The sequence below is a fragment of the Rhineura floridana genome, chromosome 3, assembly GCF_030035675.1.
Source record: "Rhineura floridana isolate rRhiFlo1 chromosome 3, rRhiFlo1.hap2, whole genome shotgun sequence".
NCBI lineage: Eukaryota > Metazoa > Chordata > Lepidosauria > Squamata > Rhineuridae > Rhineura > Rhineura floridana.
This window is the reverse complement of record NC_084482.1, coordinates 71068065-71083300: the sequence shown is the minus strand read 5'-3', so window position 1 is coordinate 71083300 and position 15236 is coordinate 71068065. Positions and strand designations below refer to the sequence as shown.

General features: G+C 41.1%; 1 protein-coding gene across 2 annotated transcripts in view; it reads left to right on the top strand.

Annotated features, from left to right (window-relative positions):
• The window catches only part of NTN1 (netrin 1), a 211496-nt gene extending 196899 nt beyond the window's left edge, over positions 1-14597 (top strand). The window contains exon 6 of one of the 2 annotated variants that reach the window (XM_061616504.1): positions 9107-14597. In XM_061616504.1, coding sequence (XP_061472488.1) covers positions 9107-9435 — 329 coding nt within the window. In that variant the 3' untranslated portion in view covers positions 9436-14597. The remainder of the gene's footprint in view (positions 1-9106) is intronic. The other variant, XM_061616503.1, reaches the window with a different exon arrangement.
• Positions 14598-15236: the final 639 nt, after the last annotated feature.

Here is a 15236-nt window from a genome sequence, read left to right as displayed (position 1 = left end):
GTGCTTGGACTGAGTAAATTAGTGAGGACTCCTGCACTTGGCCATGCCTGAAGGCTTTTTTTAAAAAAAAAACATTTCCAAGAAAGATGACACCTGGCTAACTTGGCCTTCTCTTTTCTAACAAAAGGAGAGTTTACAAACATTAAGGCTCCTGGTTATTTTAATTGCACGGTAAGGACAGGAAGCCGATGGCAGCTGGGGACCTCTGCCCTCTTCTGCTCACAGATTCCAAACTGTGCATGCCTAAGATATTTTTAGCAAGGAGCTGGACACAAGCCACACTATGTTGGAACTAGTGTCATTGGGGGCCCAGGCAGCAACAAGCTCAATATGAAAGCTTTGACTCATTTTATTTTGTTCTCTCTCTCTCAGGGGGTACATCGCTAGAACACAGCAAGCTTGCAGAGTTGCTTACGGGCACTTGCTGTTTGCTTCATCTGCTTGCCCCCAGTTTCAAATCCCAATCTTTTGCGCATCGTATTTTCCCTGGTGCCAGGGCTCAGACTAATCCACTTTGCTTGTGCTTATTTGACTGGGAGGGGGGCTTTGTAGCTCACAGCACAAGCTCAGCAATGAATGGAACAGAGATGCTGCCTCTGGTGGAATTTTCCCTGCTTCCCTGCTGTGAGAGGTTACCAACCCTGTTAACCAGCTGACTTGTCAGTTCTTTCCTTTAGCCAAATGCTGATTTAATCTCTTTCTAGTCTGGTAGGCAGTGGAAGGACATGCCAGCAGCTGCAGGATTTTCTGTGTTGCTCCTACAGGCACAAGTGAAAGGGGGCAAGAGGCTAAATGCAGCACAATTTGTTTTCAATTTGTCTGGAGTCAGAGCCTCCTTTTCATCTCCCGTCACACTTTAAAATGCAGCAGTAAATTACTGCTCCTAAGCATAGCCAGGCTGGGCTGCATCATTTTGTACACTACAAGTTTGCTGATACAGGATCAGAGCAAGTGTGTGGATGTGGGGTTAACTGGGAGATGGGTAAGAAGCAGGCTCTTAAATTGTTGCTCAGTGTTGTTTGTAAGTTTTCTTTAAACTATGTGGAATAGTTGTACAACGTCTAGGAACATAGGAAGATGCTTGATACTGAGTCAGACCATTGGTCCATGTAGGTCAGTGTATCATCAACTGGCAGCAGCTCTTCAGAGTTTCAGTCAGGAGTCTTTCCCAACCCTATCCAGAGATTCCAGGGTTTGAACCACTGACCTATAGCCCTTTCCTTCCGTTGTGTGTGTCAGGTTCCAAATCATCACTATCACAGTGACATTTCAAGGTGAAGCACCAAGGCTTTACTACTCAGAGTAAATATATTTCAAACAGCACTTAATTTATGACAGCATCCTGAGATATAATAAAAATGTTCAGTGCCATATGCAATAATAGTTTAGGATACATTCATTCATTGGCGATCACTCGTGGCCGAGTAAGATTGTCTTCCAGGATAAGGTCTTTAACAGTGACAATTCTGGATCCACACAGCCTCCCACAGTGAGGATGTAGGTTTCCAGATGGAGAAATTGCCATTTGCCGATCGCCATGGGACTTTTGTTTTGTTTTGTTTTGGTGGAAGATGCCTGTGCATGAATTTGTTTTATGTGGGGAGATCGGTGCACAACGATCAACACACAATCTTGACAGAGAAAGGCTTTGATCCAATGGCATGGATACCACAACGATTGGAAGTGCTTTATCTGCTGCAGCCTTCATCCCCCTTCACAGCCGTTGTAACATACACATTGTTATCCTCCACCTGTTCTGCCATTGAGGACTTTCTTGGATCGTTCTTTGTCCAGTTCCTCTCCCTTGACCTTACTGCCATGGGTGACCCTGCTGGGAGTACATGACTCCTGACGGCATTGCTCACAGAGTTCATTGGAACACACAAGCCCACTCACTACTACAAGGTGATGATCCAGCGAGGGGTTTGGGATACATAATCTGTGCTCAAAAGAACACCCAGCGCCCAAAGGTTCATAAATTGATCTGTCAACCAGCTGGGATGGACTTGCACCACTCTCGGGTGTTTGGGAAATGCTCATAGTGGTCAGATTCATATTAGGTTTGCTGAGATTAGGTAGAACAGCGAGGATGTGGAGGGGATAGGGAATAAAGGAAGGCTCTCTGTGTAGGAAGACGTTTTAAAATTTAAAATTATAGTCGCTTCTCTTAGTGCTAAACAGTGGAATGGCGAAACTGGATTATACTCAGCTTGTAGGCTAAGCAGTTTCACTCACAAAGAAAACTTTAAAGAGGAATGTCAAACTCAAATGGATTAGAGAGCCAAATTCACCACCCACCACATACTCAGATGCCAGCCCACTTAAAAAGGAACAAATCCAAAAATGCAGTTCCACCTGAATTTGATACCAAATCATTATGTGGGGAAAATAAAGAGCGATTGCCTCTGAAATTTCTCAAAGTGTATTTCCATCACTATTGAGTATCCTCAGCAAGCCCTGACGTATTTGAGATTAAGTAGTAAGATTTCCAAGCCTATTGGAAGGCTTGAGCTCCAGCACCTTTCTTTGTAGAAGTTTCCTCATAGTTCCCTCAGGCCCCCCAACACTCCATCCAATCCAAGTATTACTCCCATTGTCTGAGTTTGAGTTTGGTGCTCTGGAGTTAATTAGCACCCATTATCGCTTTCCTCCAGGCCACAATCATCATTTTCTCCACCTGCTCCTCCTTATTAAATACGAGCAAACTGTCAGCTCTCACACGGAATTCTTCACTCCAGTGCATCTCCTTTTTTAATGTGGACATCCATGCTATTAACCATAGTCAGAGGGAGGCTGATGATATGGCACACAGTAGCAGACCCTCGTTCATAACGACTCCATTCACACACATCACTGTAAACCATAACAAATGGTTTATTATGCACAAGCAGATGTCACTTTCATCTTGCTCCACCCCTCGTGTAAGCAGAAGCAACTATGATGGCTGGCTTAGAGTTACATCCAAACTCAAGGATCAGGGTTTGTTTCACTCAAACCAGCCACAATTGGAAAGCCAAGAACAAACGTTGGCTTCACACTGTGACTTCTTTGAAGCTAAACAAACCCTCAGAGATCATGATTTATGGCTCCTGCTAGGGTAGAAATGATGTAGGAGCCACCTGTGCATTCATAATAAGCCCATTTACTTGTGTGCTTGTGGCAATGGACGCAGTTCTTTCCTTTGTTTAGTGGGCTATATTCCATTCACACAAAAAGCCAGAGGTTTCTATCCCAACATCTCTTCATCCTGGCAAACAAGAGGCATTATTACAGTTCAAGAATACATTCTAGCCAGCCAAAAGTAGGGTACAGAACTGGGATGGGGTGGGGTGCAGGCTTGCGTAGAAGTCTGGATTGAGAGGCATGGAGGGCCACCTTCAGTCCCCATGCCTATGATGAGCAAACACGTCTAATGCCCCATTGTTCTATTAAGTGTAATGGCTTCCTAGCCTTGAAGATAGCTCAATTTGTGTGAATAGTAGAGGATGCCTTGCAGTATATTGTGGACTCCTAAAAGGTTTAATAAGGGGCCCAGACATTTCAGTCTGATGTCTCTGTTTGGAGAGAAACAGGCTTTGAAAAGCACATGTGCCCCCACTCCAGCACATTCAAGAACAAAGCACCTCAGTCCACTCAACCTCCAATACACATAATAAGGGTATATAAACTGGTTTGTCATCCACTCATCAAGTGATAATCTATGCTTTCAGTGTTCCATGGCATTAATAAAATAAGAGGAGACTGACATCTTAAAAAAAAAAAAAGGAACTGTGTGTTCTAGAAGCCAAGCATCTTTTAAATACATCTGCTTTGGACAAAACCTGACAATTGAATACCCATTTTGGAGGTATTCATACCTCTTTCCAGAAGAATTGGGCTTTTCCTGATGTAGTTCAAAGTGAAGTGGACTAGTCCCAAAGCTTTATTTATATTTTATTTATTTTATTTTAAAATATTTCTATCCCGCCCTTCTATCCTATATTAGGGCACTCAGGGCGGCTTACAAAAATAAAATCAAACACGTACGTAATAAAATTGTAAACAGTAAAATCACAAAAACATTAAATTAAAATATATAAAATACAATTAAAATACATAAAATACAATATATATATACACACACATATTTACAGTAGGGCCCCACTCATACGGCAGGTTACGTTCCAGGCCCCCGCCAAAAAGCGAAAACCCGCCGGAAAGTGGGGCCCTACTATATTCCAGCTGCCATGCTCCAGTGATCAGCTGTAGCGCAAGAGCTCCCCGCGCTGCAGCTGATCAACTGTAGCGTGGGGAGCTCCAGTCACTGCGCTCCACCTGACAGCAATCAGTTGTAGTGCGAGAGCTCCCCACGCTACAGCTGATCACCCTGCTGGCACCGCTGTATTAGCAGAACGGCGAAAAGCAGGGCCCTACTGTACATATATATAGGGAGTGGTACTAAAGGGACTACAAAGGTAACATTTAATGTAGAAGGCATAAAATCAGCTTTGGAGTTTTAACAGTTGCTCCTTGAATATGTGCCTTTAGAACAGTCAGTGCTACTGCTGACAGGAAATGCAAGTACTGGGGCAGCTGATACCCCAATTGTCCTTGGTGGAGGTAGCATTCTTCCCCTCCAGTTTCAGGGGTGCAGGCTTCCCCCCATCCTATGCACATTCATGGAAACATCAATGCCTCCACTGGCTTGCATAGAGCAGGGAATGAAACCCTGCACCCCTGAAAATAGGAGCAGGAGGGAGCTCCCTGGGAAGAGGGATTGGTCTAGTGCTTTAATCTCTGGGAATTGTAGCTCTGTGAGGGAAATAATGGTTTCTTAACAACTCTCAGCACACTTAACAAACTACAGTTTCCAAGGGTTTAGAGTTGTCCCAAGTCCATCCTTTTGGAGATTCACATGAGCTATTCTTTCAACTGAATTTCTCCATCTCTGCCATTAGTATCCATTTGGGATAAAGATTCCATAGTCTCCATATTTCTGAATATATAACATTTTTGTAAAGCATGATGGTGTAGTCATGTGTTTTGATGTCGAATGTTGAGATTTTAGGTTGGGGTGGGGTTTTTTTACCATGAAAATATTGCAGATCTGAGAAGACTTGGCTAGTTTAATGGCATTTACATTTGTGACTGATCCACCCATCTGTAAACTTTTGCTGGGTTAGCAGATTTCATTTTTATTTCTGTATACCATCATGAGTATTTATGGAAAGGCAACTCATTATTATTATTATTTAAGGACCCTTACTGGTTATAAGGCAGTAGAAAAAATGGTTTGTTCACCCCACCAAATCAGAGAATTCTTGCAATCCTTATGGGCTAGCTGCATTTGATTAAAAGGTGAGGCCTCTGCTCTGTGAGAATGCATTGCAGCAATATTCTTTTCACAGGCTGGCCCTGTGAAAAGCACATGCCAAAAAACCATACAGTGTGGCAAAGTTCTGGATGGGTTTTTATTTCCTTCCCCCAACCTTTTGCTCAAAATGAAAGGGGTGCCTTTTGTTACCATGGCCACCTTTTATGACTTCAGCCAAACAAAGACCCTGATTTCCTTCATATTTTATTTTATTTTATTTTAAGTTCACATTGAGCTTCAAATGCCTAGGTAAGGGAAACATGGAAACTGTTACCATCATAGTTAGGCTTGGAATGTGGGACACTAGCACAGACCACAAAAATCAAGATGCCCAGCATGAAAAAGAAGGGAAAGTTGGACACAGGGAAACTATCACCACAGAAGGAAGAGCTGGAGACATTGTTCCCAATGCCATTTGGTTGGGAGAGGCATAGATGTAGTCATAGGAAAGAGCTATGAAGGGTTAAATATGCTAGAACAAAGTAGTGTAACCAAACTGCAAGTGTGTTATTACAATAAGGAAAAATGGGATAGCCTCTCTCTCTAGCACATATTTCACTTACAAAAAGCTACTCCTAAAAAAAAATAACCTGGACCAAATGAAAAATTGACTGTAATACAAGCTTTCTAAAGCATGGGTAATTTTTCCCATAAAAGTGAATCCACAACCATCTATCAAGGATAGTGAAATTAAAGACTACCTTTCTGTATGAAAAACGGCTCACTTGTCTGAATGATAGACAGATGTAAACCTGCCCCACCAACAACCTTCCAGTTTGTGAACAGACTCCAAAGAATTGGCATCTCCTCTCATCCATAGATTAAATAAGTACAGTCTATCCAAGTAATATCATTTGAAAGTATTGGAGTAATACTAGATCTCTCTCTTTCTCTCCCTCCCTCCCTCCCTCCCTCCTTCTCTTTTGTGACAATGACTCCATAAAGGACAATAAGAGCATTTCTATAAAGAGCATCTGGACAACTTTTGTGACAAGTCTGTGTGTTGACTTTTGCCACGATTTGAGAAGCTGAAACCCTAAGCCATTTACAGCAATGCAAAGTCCTTTATTTATTTATTTATTTATTTTTTTTCAATAATTTTTATTCAGATTTTCATAAAACATACAAGACAAAATCATAAAACATTCAAAGACAAAAAACAAAATCAAAAATAGTTAAACGAAAAAAAGAAAAAAAAAAGAAAAATAAAAAATAAAGAGTAAAATATTGACTTCCCATTTGTCAAAGATCAAATCAGTTATAAGTCTATAATATATAACAATCCTGTCTCTTAAGTCATATTATAAAATCACTTTCCTCCAGTAGTTATCTTACTTAATCATCAAATCTCATAAACATTACTTTATTCTTTCCACAAAAAGTCAAAGAGAGGTTTCAATTCTTTAAGAAATATATCTATCAATTTTTTTTCCAGATAAGCATATCGATTAATCCATCTCATTACTAATTATGATAATCTTATTGTCATAACCATAGTCAAAATAAACATTTCAATTAATCCATCACATCAGAATCTGTTAGGTTCAGTAATTTCAGTAGCCATTGTTCTATTATCCCTATTAGTTCCATTTTCCATCTTCCATCTTCAGTAGTCTTGTTAAGTCCAGTAATTTCAGTATCCAATCTTCCATTATCAGTATTCCATAATAATCTTGCTGTCAAAGCCATAGTCATATAGTAAGAGTCTGATGGGAATTACCTCTATCCCAAATATTTTCTTGCCATCCATTCTGAATAGGTTGCTGAAATACTGCTGTAAAATCATATCTCTGTTCTTTTTTTCAAAATACACTGGGTCATCTCTTGAAAGTTTTTCCATTGTCACATGGCTGCAGTTAATTCCATAGATTTTCTCTATATTGGGCTCCATCACATCATTCCAGTCCAGAAGATTATCCATGCCATTGATAACTTTATCTCTAGAATCTTCATTAATTTCTTCAGAGATAACATTGAGTTCCAAACAATAGATTTTATTTCTAAAGTCCATAGACTCCAGATCTTGTTCCTGTTCCACGTTTGTTCCAATCTCCGGGATCTCCTCTCTCACAGGGACCCCTGTTCCAGTCTCCAGGGTCTCCTCTCTCACAGGGACCCCTGTTCCAGTCTCCAGGGTCTCCTCTCTCACAAGGACCCCTATGTCTTTAATCTCCTGTGTCTCCAAACAATAGATTTTGTTTCTAAAGTCCATAGACTCCAAATCTTTTTCCTGTTCCACGTTTGTTCCAATCTCCGGGGTCTCCTCTCTCACAGGGACCCCTTCCAGGGTCACCTCTCTCACAGGGACCCCTATATCTTTAATCTCCTGCTTCATTTTACTCAATTCAATTTTCAGCTCCTTACAACCCTGTCGCAGGTTTTGTTTCGTTATCTCAATCTCATCCATTATTTTCTGAAACATAGTTATTTCCAGCTTCTCAGCCACTTTCTTAATTGCCATTTTAAAAGAAAAATATAGGAAAACCACTTCTTATTTCAGCAACAATTGGGTTAATACTCCAAACTTGGTGACATCACAGTATAAACAGAGCAGACAGCCTTATCTCTCCATGCTTAAGTAAACAAAATGCAGTTCCCAGGATCGAAACAATTAATGGCGGTCGTCAGGAAACAGATTCGTCAAAATAAAATAGACCAAAAAGAGAGTAGTCTCAGACAATATAGTATTCTTCAAAATAAAAATCTGGAATAGAAATCCCTCTTCTGTGTATATCTTTAGAATGCAAATCCAGGACAGCTTTTTGCAACAAAAACAGAGATAAGCTATTAATTAGTGAGTAGCAGAGAGAAGTTATGGCTCCCCAGTGAGATGTCAAAAACCGATCAATCTGGCAAATCTCTTTTAAACAGCAACAATTTAAGTCAAGTAAAAGAAAAATATAGAAAGAAGGGTGCTTGCCTGTTAGTGCGTTCTCTCTTAGAAGATAAGATGAACGTTCGCTTTTCCAGATAGAGCTTGTTGTTAAAAATCCGTCCCACCTTCGTCGGCTGGACCTCGTCCCATAAATTAATGAGATCTGGTCGTCCCAACAAAAATAGGCTTTGAGGTTAATCTCTTCGTTTCTCCCTACCCGGGAGAAGTTTAATCAGTCAAAAAAAGAAAAAATCTGACTGATATATCTGAATAAGCTTCTTTTGAGGCAGGAGCCCGTCTCAAAAGCAGGCACAGGCTAAGTCACCCTTCCCGGAAGTCCTTTATTTATTTATTTATATGCATATTTCTAAATTGCTATTCGTTAACCACTGCCAACAGCTGGTATAGCACAGTGGGGGGGAGAGCCTGGCTGAGAGTCCAGTGTCTGTGAGTTCAAATCCCCGCTCGTGTATCCTGGGTGTAAACGGCCTGCTAAAGATCATTCCCACAGTGAGTGGCTCAGGGGTTACATGCCCTGCCACCTGTGCAGCCATGGCCAAGCTGCATAGTCCCAAGGAGCCCAGTTGCCCCCCAGCTCACAGTTGCGGACAAGGAAGGGGCTGGCTTGTGCAGCTGTGGCAAGCTGAGCAGCCCTAGCCAGCTGGGGAGGACTAAGCCTCAGAGCGAGGCAATGGGAAACCCCCTCTGAATACCACTTACCATGAAAACCCTATTCATAGGGTCGCTATAAGTCGGATCGACTTGAAGGCAGTCCATTTCATTTTCAGTCACTGCTATTGGTGCAACTTGTGCTTTGTCATCTTGAGGAGAATTTATACATAAAACTATTGTCCTTGTTTTTCGCTCTCTGCTCCCAGCCGTCCAGATCCATATCCTGAAAGCAGATAAAGCTGGAGAATGGTGGAAGTTCACTGTCAACATCATCTCTGTGTACAAGCAAGGAACAAACCGGATACGGCGTGGGGACCAGATCCTCTGGATACGCTCCAAGGACATTGCCTGCAAGTGCCCAAAAATCAAACTCATGAAGAAATACTTGTTGCTGGGCCATGATGAGGATTCTCCTGATCAAAATGGCATCGTAGCAGACAAAAGCAGCCTTGTGATACAGTGGAGGGACACATGGGCTAGGCGACTGAGGAAGTTCCAACAACGCGAAAAGAAGGGGAAGTGCAAGAAAGCCTAAGGGGAGGCCTGGAGATGGGAAGGGAGACTGCACTTCCTGCTGTGTGTTGTGACTTGGAGCAGATGCGGATGAGATTAGGGTCACTGGCAAGGAACTCTTTGCAGATTATGTGACTGCAGGGGTGGGGGCGGGGGTGAAGGAGGGGCTAATAACTTCTGTGAGACATGCCAATTTTGCACCTCATAATACAGGGAAACCACAAAAATGTGAGAAAACAAGTTTAGAGAAGGCCAGCCACGTGAGACTACTCACCATAGTAAGAAATGTTAGGTCAGTTGCTAGTTCCCATCATCCCCTTTGATTTGCCTTTTCTCTCTCTTTTTCTCTGTCTGATCAGAAGAATGACCAACTGCCTTATGCTTGCTAACATCAACCAGTCCCAAAGTCTAGGCACAGGAAAAACCTAACCTGTCATCGAAACAAATGTATAAAGAGACATTGATGATGGACAGAAATTGACCTCTGAATACCCCCCCCCAGATTAAATCATGTCCTTACTGGTAGGAAGGATGGAGGGTATGGATAGTGGCCTGAAACAAGATTACTGGGGCTACAACTACATGAACAGCAAACAGTCAGACTGACCAGCTCTACCATTATCTACTATGCAGCATGTAATGGACTGAGTCAGGTTTTCAAAAGAAGCTCATGAAAGATTGCTTAGATATAAGCTATGATGTTGTACATACCCTACATGCAGAATAGTCAGTAGAGGTGCATGCTCTTCTGAAAATGCAGCCTCAGACTAAGTTTTTATTGCCCAACTTTAAAAAGGCACTCCGTTAAGGAAAGAAAGCTGAGAGCTGTTAAGTATCTCCACAGAGCAACTGAAACAATAGATATTTACTTACTAGAAGTGTCTGGAAACATCACTGCCACCATCAATCTAGTGGGTGACCTAAAGAATGAGTCAGATATAAATGACTAGCCTTGGCTCTTTAGGAAATGTCCTTGCACTGCTGCTTTTGTGAATATAGCCCCACACTGAGACCAATGGACTTCTTTTTCTTTTCGCATTCGTGAGGACATGAAATAAACACTGCCTATAGGCATCCAACTAAGTAGTAATAACTATTCTTCAGACACCCCATTAGATCTCCATTTCAATCTGCAGAAAGCAAAGGTTACCTTTTTTCTTCTTAGATGGCACCACACACTCCACTAGTTTTGTGTCTCTCCATAGCAATAGTTATTAATATCTCAATACAAGATCCATTCAGTGCTTCCCCCTTTACCAGGAGGGTTTCTGAGCTGGAGATAGTCCTGCATGCTGTAGTGTTTGTAGTGACTGAATTGACCAAGATTTGTACCTTGCCTGCTCCAGATAATACAAGGGGGGGAAATATACCACAGAAAAAAAGCTTTACCGCTGCTTACATGGAGCAATTAGATTCACATCAGACAAGGTAAGTCCTGTTTTTAAGAACCCAATGTAGCTTTGATTTCATACTAGTAAGTTTTGAGGCCAGTAATGTACTTGAAATGAAGACATACCCCTCAAACACCCCTACAGCAGTTCTCTGCGCTTTTTAAAAAAGCTAGGTGGTGGTTTCATTTCCATTTGAAGGAGCTTTTTGTTTCAGCTCATGCAACTCTTCCATTGCCCCTAACTAGCAAACGAGAACTGTCTGGGCAGCCAGTTCACATGTGAGCTCAGGGATGCCTGCCCTGCAAAACACAAACTTCCCCAAGATGTTTCCTACTAGGAAATTTGGAAACATCCTTTTAATGACATTTTCCAGTGGTTTGGCCTTGTTTTATAGCAACTGACAATATTTATATAATTACATAAACTACCATAACACAAACTAGTGCACAAATAGGTGTAAAGGGGTGAGATGCCAGGGAAGTGGAGAAAAGGGGGAACAGGAGTCAGGATCCCTGGCTGAAGGAGTGTGGGGGTAGTGAAGTGCTCTGACTCAACTGCTCTGTACACTTTTGAGAGTTTCTGGACTCTCACTTCTTTAAATGAGTTTAGTTGCTGAAAAAGAAACATACCATTTATCAGTGTTGTTCAAAAGCAATTCTCATGTTAGACCCAGAGAACGTGGTTTCCCTACCAGTAAACTGGCAAAAAGCCAAGCCAACAAGGCAACTAAAACAAAATTCAGGGCTGAATGAAAAATGTTTTTCTTGTTTCAGCCACACATTGCCCTGATCTACTCATCCAGTGAAATTAAGTGGCAGAATAGACAATAGGATTTTATATTTTTGAGTGATCCCCTCCTTAAAATGCTCCCTGAAAGCAGAAAACTATTAGGAGGAAGGGCTAGAACCCTCTTCCTGACATGCTAGTTTGTTTTTGTTTTTTCTTGTAGGGAATTTTGCATGTTGAGCGGTATTCAGAACTGGCATTTCTCCACCTGCAGTGTGAAGCAGTATAGTCCATTTTATCACCACCGTAATCTACCACCTAATTCTGCTGCATGACTAAAATCTGTAACTTGAAAAGGCACTTCTTCAGGATATATTTTGTACATTGATTTGTCTGATGAGGAATTGTTCCCTGAGTTCATGTGGAACATTACTGATCCTTGTTAGGTCTAATCAAAAGAGCTCATTGGAACATACCCAAAATTATTCCACTTGCTCTGTGTAATGCAATGGAAGAGGCTCCTCTTATTAAAAGAACCCCAGGATTCCTAGGACCAGTTTGAAAACCACTGCTCAAAGCTCTTTTTTCAAACACCAACCCTTATGCTAGGAACAGGTTAAAGAATAGGTGAATGAAAGAACAGCCTGTGGAATCAGAGCTTTGATGTGGATTCTGAATGCAGTCCCACCAGTGAGAAACATCAATGGTGAGGTAGCTACTCCTGTATGAAACATTCTTTCTTCGGGCTAAAGCTTGAGTGGAAACCCTCTGTTTAGTTTCACTTTTGCTATTGTTAACAACATCTGTTTTCTGGCATGCTTTCAAGTGTCCCTCTCAAAAATTCATCTATTTTTCATTCAGAGCCTAGACACGAAAGAGAACTCAGAGCTGTGCAAAAGGCCTCATTTTAAAAAAAAATCCATGGAATTGTGAGCTAGCCCACAGGACTGAAGGCAGCACTGGGCAGGGCTATTATGAGTCACATAGCCCAGGGAAGAGGGCTTATATAGATACTCTGCCTAATCTTTAATTTGCACAGGCTTAGAATTTTCTCTGAGCTGTGCTCTGTGGGCTAGCTCAGGGACTTTCTTTATGTCTTAAGTCACTGCGGGGTGTGTGTGTGTGCTTTTGTCTGAGCTCTAATTAGGACCGAAGACTCTACTTCTGATTTTCATGTAATGTGCTGGGCAGCCTGATTTGATTGCGCAAGTTCCAGCACAAAAATAAAAACCCATGAAAATTCAGCTCAGCCCTGCCAGCGTACCCTTCCTTGACACATACCTCTCTATCCTGGCTTTCAATTGTGGAATTATCTGGCTACAAAAGCCTGTTCTCTCAATACACATCCTGGTGCAATGCTATTCTCCCGTGACAGTGACTTTGCTTTCCAGTCCAGCACCCTGACTACACAGCAGCACATCTGGCTGCAGTCCTCTGTGAGCATTCAGGAGGCTGTTTTAGGTTTGGTTTTGGAAGTTAGTATTCATAACCACTAAATAATTCCTAAAAATAATGTTTACAAACAGATACCCTCATTGTGTGTCCAATCCCCTTTAGAACAGCTGGAAAATGGCCTGGCGTTCCATAATGGACATTGATATCCTGGAAGCTCTAAAGGGGGATGGGGATACCAGATAGCAAATGAGGTGGGGAAATTACAGAGAAAAGCAAGAAGGCTGACTGTAGAGATAGTACAAAATGTAAACTAGACTAGAACTCAGAAATTATATATTAACCAGAAATACAATATTTTAGATTTTAAAACAATTTTCATCCCTCCACAAATTAGTAAGAAAATCCTTTTCTATGTATAGTGTCATCTATACTGAGAGGCATAAGTGCTTGTTTTGCACACCCCACATGTAAAGAATACACGTTCATAGGTAGTCTAGGTATATTGCAGTGGGCATATATAAGAGAAAGAATTTCAGCTCCAGTCGGCAAACCACAAAATAAAGAACTGCATGTTTTGGGGATTGCCTTATTTCCTAGAACCCCTCCCCCTTCTTTTCTAAGACAGAAATATGTCAACACAGCCTCTACATACTTTGGGCTGTTTTTTGGTACAACCTCAAGTTGTGCTACTCTATCAAGTGTACATAGGAGCTAGCATGTGTCCAGGATCATGTCATATATTTAGGGTTGTAATTTTTATTTGGTGGCCAACGCTAGCTAGGCAATCTTGCGTAAGGGTTGAGATCAATAATGCTTTTGTTTTGGTTTCACAACCAAAGTCTAAGGAACTAGAACTGGGCAACAGCAGTCTAACAAAGATGGTGGTTTAGGAAGCAGAATGGCAAGCTGTAATTTTCCACACTTTCACTTAGAAAGTAAGGACAATGCAGTCTTAAAATCTAAAGAAATCATTCTATTTTTGCCGTTGAGGAATTAAGCAATGCTACCACCAAGCATAATATATAAATGAATCTCTTACAATATAAATTGGTGTCTTGCACCTGCTCTAAGAGTATCACACAGTAGTGGATTGCCAAGACTACATGGGTAATGCAAAATGCTAAAGTCATCTTGAGAAACATTCCAAGCTCTATGATGACAGGGTAAAAGGGCAACACAAAACATTCTGATATGCAGCTGAAATGCCAAAACAATCACCATTCATGAGTAGCACGGAACAAAACATTCTCCCCATTTTTTTCTGTTTCAGTTGGTTCATTATATGTTCATTGCCTTGATTGCCTTCACCTTTTTCCCATTACACAGAAAGAACCCAATTGTGTTCTGATTATTCCTGTTAATATCATGAATTGTAAATGTTGTTTAGTTATAACTATTACATATAGTTTGGGGGCAATATTTCTTTACAATGCATACTAATATATTATGGTTATATATATGAATATATTTAATGACAAGAGGGAAAAAAGTTGTGCATTTTCTTACTCCCCCCCCACCCATTTTCTTTTATTTGTTAGATGGACTGATAATTGAACCAGGAGCAACATGTAACTGTGCAGAATCCACTTGATAGGACTAAATCCAGACATTTGTCAAATAAACTCTTGTAAACTTCTACTCCTCTTATGCCAGCCTCTTCTGTTGCATAAGAAAGAACAAGATGTGTTCATTGCCATCAATTTAGACAGCCTTAAAGGGGGATTAGACAAATTCAAGGAGAATATAAGGATATCATTGGCTACGCACCATGATGGCTGTGCAGTAACTCTACAATCAGAGGCAGTATGCCTCTAAATACCAGAGCTGTGGAACATAAGTGAGAGAGGGCCATTGTGCTCATATCCCGCTTGTGAGCTTCTCTTAGGCATGTGATTGGTCACTGTAGAAAACAAGATGATGGACAAGGTGAGCCTTTGGTTTGATCCAGCAGGCTCTTAGGTTTTTAATGTGATCTGCAAATTTCAGGGAATATAACCTTTCATTGAAAACAGGCAATTATATCTTACAACTGTTTCCTCTATGGTTGTGAAAATTATTTTTTAAAAAAACAACTAGATCAGAAGTGGAGTCAGCTAAGCACATAATCAATGTAAGCTGTATTTATATGTGCTGAATTCTGCTCCTGTTGTAACTACAGCATTTGTGTACTTTTGCAGCAAGTGCATTTTTCTTTCATCTCCAATGCATACTTCATGTTGAGAAAACTAATTATTTCACATCTTTAAAGTGCGGAAGAGAGCACAGTGGATACCCATCTATTTCTGCTTGGAAAGACAGATATCATTACTCA